General features: G+C 34.5%; 2 protein-coding genes across 3 annotated transcripts; one reads left to right on the forward strand and one right to left on the reverse strand.

Annotated features, from left to right (window-relative positions):
- The first annotated feature begins 2,553 nt into the window (after window positions 1-2,553).
- Window positions 2,554-3,771, forward strand: LOC121787969 (protein TPX2-like). The gene is made up of 6 exons (XM_042186822.1): window positions 2,554-2,758; window positions 2,829-2,930; window positions 3,062-3,160; window positions 3,223-3,282; window positions 3,367-3,461; window positions 3,541-3,771. Exons 1-6 carry the CDS (start codon window positions 2,726-2,728, stop codon window positions 3,617-3,619), a joined length of 468 nt encoding a protein of 155 aa, XP_042042756.1. The 5' UTR covers window positions 2,554-2,725; the 3' UTR covers window positions 3,620-3,771.
- On the reverse strand, window positions 3,288-4,632 carry LOC121787968 (protein OPI10 homolog). Of its 2 annotated transcripts, none has more exons than XM_042186820.1 (2): window positions 3,919-4,632; window positions 3,288-3,609 (listed from the first exon to the last, which is right to left on the reverse strand). In XM_042186820.1, exon 1 carries the CDS (start codon window positions 4,494-4,496, stop codon window positions 3,927-3,929), a length of 570 nt encoding a protein of 189 aa, XP_042042754.1. In that variant the 5' UTR covers window positions 4,497-4,632; the 3' UTR covers window positions 3,288-3,609; window positions 3,919-3,926. The 2 variants fall into 2 exon arrangements, with proteins under 2 accessions (XP_042042754.1, XP_042042755.1); XM_042186821.1 differs by lacking the exon at window positions 3,288-3,609 and adding an exon at window positions 3,759-3,824.
- Between the last annotated feature and the right edge of the window lie 1,368 nt (window positions 4,633-6,000).

Raw genomic sequence — 6,000 nt, forward strand, 5'->3', positions numbered from 1 at the left:
TTAAAAATTTTGCTTTAAAATCCATGTTGTTTCCAAAGTTTCTAACTTATGTTATTTCCAGTTTTTAACTTTCTATTTTTAGAAAACACAGGGAATAATATTTTTTTTATCTTTCCATATGTTATAAATTCTTTGAAAATTCACGATCACTCCTATTCACTTTTCTTTAAAAATTCACGATCACTCCTACTAAATTTGAACCAAGGCTTATAGTAAGCAAATTATTAAATTCGTCGATTACATTTGTACAATAATGAAAATGAAAATATGATTGAATAATTATATGTATGAACAAATCTATTCGTATTGGACTACTATATATATATATATATATATATATGCAACTATGCAAGTTAATTTGTTTTAATTATCACACAACTGAATGAAATTTTATATTTAGTTCACCAATGATTTTACTTTTAACTACATAATACATATTATTAGCAAAATGACTTTACTAATATCAAAGTCGGGTGCTCAAAACTTTAACCGTAAGCCCATTAGTTTCAAAATGGGCCTAATTCTTAAAATCAAACTTATAAACAATGATAAATCATCCACGAAGAGGCCCAATGGAAAATAAATATACTACTTATTAATTAATCAATCACTATCTTTTCTCGCCTAAAAAAGCAGCAACTCTTTTTTATAGTTAAGGGTGGAAGAATCAAGGGGTTGATTCCTATACTTTTTTTAATTGTTTATAAATAAAATGTAAAGGATATTTAAAACCAAAATCCAATAATGAACAGGGATTAGAGACATTAGAAAAAAATTGTGAAATAAACATGAAAAATAGAGAAATAAGTTGAGGGAAAGTAGAATTAAGTTCCCTAAAATTAACTATGAAAAAGATTGAAGCTCCACTCATCGATTATTAGTACTCATATGAGTCGGAAACTTCACCACATAAACACTCGGAATTTTGTCTTGTCTTTCAAGTTTTCAGTTGCTTAAGTTGTACTACCTTGTTGTAAAATCACAACAAATTTCATTTTTTTTTGTCATAAAATGAATAATTATCACTAAAAGTCTAAAACTATGAACTTTAGCTCCATACTTCTTACAACTACAAATTGAACAAATAAAATAAATATATATAGTATATACAGTAAGAAACAACCTCCAACTATCGTTTTCTATTAATTCATCGATTACTAACACTTGTTTCCTTTACTTTGTCTGTATAAAGATGATTAGCTTCAAAAACAAGCATTTCCATAATCTTTAAAAGGAGTTTAATCTTGTAATGAATGATGACCTAACTACTTTTGATACATATCATTTGACAAGCTGCCAATAACAACCCAAAAAAGATGTACTACCCTTCTAGTTTCTAACACCAAAACAGGGAGTAACAGATTGTGGACTAATATTTAATGCAAACCAATCATTATTTGTACACAATTTACAATTGATAAAAGAAAATTATTTAGATTCTATCAATCTATTCTTGTTTTGTTTCAAAGAGCATAAGTTCTTAGACTTGAAGCAACAATTGATAAATGTGACCGAGTAATAACATTTTATATAGTACTATCTACTTATATTTTAGATGTGAACCAAGGGTAACGATAAACTTCAAACTCTATATATTATACAAACTTCAAACTCTTTAATACAGTATCAACACAGTTTCAATAGAACGTTAACACAGTGTAAAATCTCAATATTTTGATGTCAACACAGTGTTAACATAATGTCAATACAACGTCAACAGGTAGCATATATGTAACTTATTTGTGTGTATGTGTACACATGACTCACTGAGTCATAATATTAATAATTAAGTAGAATACAAATCAAACTAATTTAGAAAACTGGTTGTGTGAAATTAGATTTATACACATCACTCTCAAACTTCTTTATCCAGTTTGTTCTTGCATGATTGTCCACTTTTTTTCGTGTATAAGTAAATTAGCGATTACCGCATACTTTTCCAAGTACGGTTTCAGTAGCATATTCAATAATTGAGTAAATGATGGCCAAAATACGCAACATCGATGGTTGTCCTATATTGTTCAAAAATATGTTGAAATTATTTCTTAGCTTTGGCTCCTCTGTTCGAGTCAGTAAGTGTACTTTTTTAGGATCTAAGTTAACATATGTACTTATTTCACGATTAATTTTACATATTTTTACTTCCGCGAATAATATTTTGTACCATAGTAAAATGTAAATGCAAAACAAGATAGCGAGTTAACCTAGCAATAGAGAGGTTAATAGCTGAGATAAAAAAAATGTGTGATACAACCTTTAAGTTTTTGTTTTTCTCTGGATTTCGAGATAGGATTGGTATTATAAATATAAAGTTATTTGTTAAAACTTGAAGAAAATAAAGCATGAACAACATGGCCTCTTCTCGTACTAGTGTCAATTCTGTTGACACAAGACATTGCAAACTAACATTGTATAATTATGTCGACAAATTGAATGAAGAAAATCACTAGTTCAATTATTCCTATAATAAATCCAAACATGAGAAACATATGTACATAGGCAAACGTATGCATACATGAGAGGGAGATTTAATCAGAAAGTTTGGTAAAGAAGAGCAGTAGCAAAAGTTGCTTCTGATGCCGGTGATGGTGCAACAACAAGTCATTGATTTCTTAATGAAAACATACAAATCGCCAAACCCTTCTAAACCCCCTCTCTCTATATAGCTTCAGTTGCACACTGCACACTCAATTAAACACTCATCAACTGAGCTTAGCTAGCAATCATGGAGAGCCCCAGCAAGAAATCTGCTCATAAGGTCAGTTTCCGTAAGCCATTTAACAGTTAGCCCTATTCGTTTCCCGCTCAAAGTTATTATTACTCCGCAGCCAGCAGTTTCATCAACTAATCGAGGATTGACCAAAAACACCACTGGTGTGTTTCAGCCATCCTTCAGCAGTAGCAGTAGCAGTAGCAATTCCTTTTCTGGAGTATGTTCACATTCCGAACAATCCATCACTTTTTTCACATGATTTTAATTATAATCAGAAACGTTAAGATACACAGTGACAAATTTGAGTACAAAATACAGATGTGTTGACGATGTTATTGGCTAGTGTAGGTTGTTCACAAGTCTTGGATAAAAGAAAACACTAAGCCATCAGAGTTCAGACTCCATTCGCAGCAACGAGCAGCACAGCGCAAACTATTCAACACCACTGTAAGCTCACACCACACTCATTTCAAAACATGAACAAGTTCTCACAACGTAAGAAAATGCAGGTTGCAATCAAGTTCTACATCATAGAGCAGCACAAGAAGCAAGTTGAGAAAGTGCTAAAGGTATATTAAGTATAAAAACCATAAACATTCATATATAATTTGTCAATCTAGTTCATTACAACAAAAGGAACCGACTTGTGGTAGGTGATCGAGGAGGAGGAGGTCCGAATGCTGAGACGTGAGATGGTTCCTCGAGCACAGCTAATGCCACTCTTCGACAAACCATTCTCACCTCAACGGTAACCCATATCTATAAACTGCAGAATCAATACTATCATTAGCAAAGACCTAACAAGGTTTCATCGACCGATCAAACAGATCGACCAGGCCTTTGACAGTCCCTCGCGAGCCAAGCTTCAACATGGCTGCCTTCAAGCACGACTGCAGCTGCAGATAAATGACATTTCAGGATTATACAAGACTACTAATCAGTAGGATCGTGCTTAGACTTCAATTTGTGGCTGTGCTCTTAATTTTCCTGATTTGCTCCCATAAAGCTTGTATTTTTTTGAGTGAGATTGGAATAAACAGACATGTACTCGAAAATAACTTGCTTTCTTCTTCAAATTCGGCAATGCATATTCAATCACAAATGATTACGACTATGAAAACACAAACAGAGAGGGGCAAAACTCACAATCAACTCTGATAAACAAAATTTAATTTAAGTTGAAATTAACAAGCATAACAAAATACCTAAAACTCTACAAGGCAAAGCCTTTCAAATATTCTGGATCACGCTTGGCGCGTTCCTGAAACTTCTTAAACCAGCGGTCCAAGATGTCGGTGGGCACAATCAGCTTCGAGCCATCAACGGCACAAAATGACTGCATAAAATTGAATAGATTCTCGCCGACCTTGAGAGCCAGCCGCTCGATTTTCCTCTCGGCGGCGACGTCTAGCGACGGAAGCGTAGCTAGGTCCTCGACGGAAACCCCAATTTTGGCAGAGAGGGGCGTGGAGTCGGCGGTCAGCTGGGGGACGCCGGCGTTGCCGGGGTCAGGCCAGGGGAGGGAGAGCACGGCGGAGGGGCGGGAAGGGGTGACGGCGCCGCAGAAGAGGAAGGGGCTGCCTGGAGACTGGATGTAGACGGCGAGGGCCTTGTCAGGAGGCAGGGTGAAGTTGTTGAGCAGGAAGATGCAGACTTCGCGGATGGAATCGTAGGATTCGCCGACGAAGTGGTTCATATCGAGGAGCCAGTGGGTGGTGTCGATTTGTGAGAAGGTGGAGATGTCGAGGGGGAAACTGCGGTTGGGGAAGACGACGCCGAACATCTTCGCTTGATCTGCGATTCAATTCTAGGGCAATTTGATTTTGGTTTTGGGGGAAAACTGAAGCGGGAATTTGAGGAGGAAGAAGCGGGGTCTCGGGCTTTGATTTTGGCTCTCTTGCATAGAATAATCCAGAAGAATCCAGGAAATTCTAGAATACGACATTGGATTAAGTTTTAATACACACTTTTACTTAACGATGCTATTCGCATTTATCTTTTTAAATCATAAATTAATAATCAAAATATTTAAACTAATTGAATTAATATTTTAAATATAAAATGAGAATATTTAATTAATTCTAATATTTTAATTAAAAATGTTACTTAACTCGCATTTATCTTTTTAAATCATAAATTAATAATCAAAATAACTAAAGTAATTGAATTAATATTTTAAATATAAAAAGAGAATATTTAATTAATTCTAATATTATAATAAAAACTATTCCCTCTGTATCTGTCTCTGTCTTTAAGTCTGGAGTCTGAGCTGGGCTTTGGATAATGAATGAACCCATCCCAGATCTTATTCATTTCATGGACTGGGTATGGGCTGATCAACACTGGACCTGGACCAGGCCGGCCCACTCAACACGAATGCTAATCCCCCACCTAAACCATGTTCCTGTTTCCATCCTACACAAATTCTCATTTCCTTCTTAACAAATTCCTCACGTGATATAGGTCTAAATTTCATTTTAGTTTTAAATTTAATTAACACTGAACTATACTAATAAATACATATTGACAAGTGTTTGCACTTTTTTCCATACCTCATAAAAATAAATTCTATTACCACATTTAATTCATCTAAAAAAGGATTTTAAAAGAGGTATCCGTATCAACTTTTATGGTCGAAAGGAGTACATTTTTCACTATTTTGTTGCAATAAATGAAGAAAGATGATGATATTATTGCGACAAGGCACAACCAACTCTACCATGGGGGACATGGGTCCAAGTTACAGTTTGAGGAATTGAGATGATGGTGAAAGGGTGCCATATGGAGGATTGGAAGCCACATATAGGAAAATGGTAGTACTAGTTTGATTGTAGCTTTAAAAAATCTGCCTTTTTTAGATCAAATTGAAGCAACGATCAAATATGACCTACCAAGAGTACAGAGAAGCTGTGGTTAACCAAGTCTAGTTTGTTTTTGGTCCATTAAAAAGAGTTAGATGCCAGTCGATGCACCTTTTAACGTGATTTTTCCTTGTTCAGATCTCTAAATGTATTCTTCCATTCACAAAAAATAGTCTTATTTATAGATGACACGAGTTTTATTCAGAATTTGATACAGTAAGAAGTGGAAAAAGTAGATAAAGTAGGAGGGGGAAGAGAAAAAGTAACAGAGAGAAAGAGAAAAGATGAATAAGGTATGAGAAAATGTTTCCATTTTTGATATAGGACTATTTTTTTTTAGGATACCTAAAGACAAAATGTGGAGTAATTTTTCAACCAAAATTGTACAAATCTCATTTCACAATATTCACCCTTCTTTATTAATGT

The sequence above is a fragment of the Salvia splendens genome, chromosome 22, assembly GCF_004379255.2.
Source record: "Salvia splendens isolate huo1 chromosome 22, SspV2, whole genome shotgun sequence".
In the NCBI taxonomy this organism is placed as follows: Eukaryota; Viridiplantae; Streptophyta; class Magnoliopsida; order Lamiales; family Lamiaceae; genus Salvia; species Salvia splendens.

Bases quoted from the DNA above. Each gene is read 5' to 3' on its own strand.
- LOC121787968 (XM_042186820.1), bottom strand. From the start codon at position 4,496: ATGTTCGGCGTCGTCTTCCCCAACCGCAGTTTCCCCCTCGACATCTCC.
- LOC121787969 (XM_042186822.1), top strand. From the start codon at position 2,726: ATGGAGAGCCCCAGCAAGAAATCTGCTCATAAG. The intron at 2,759-2,828 runs GTCAGTTTCCGT...ATTACTCCGCAG, and splicing joins GCAAGAAATCTGCTCATAAG to CCAGCAGTTTCATCAACTAA. The intron at 3,161-3,222 runs GTAAGCTCACAC...AAGAAAATGCAG, and splicing joins GCAAACTATTCAACACCACT to GTTGCAATCAAGTTCTACAT.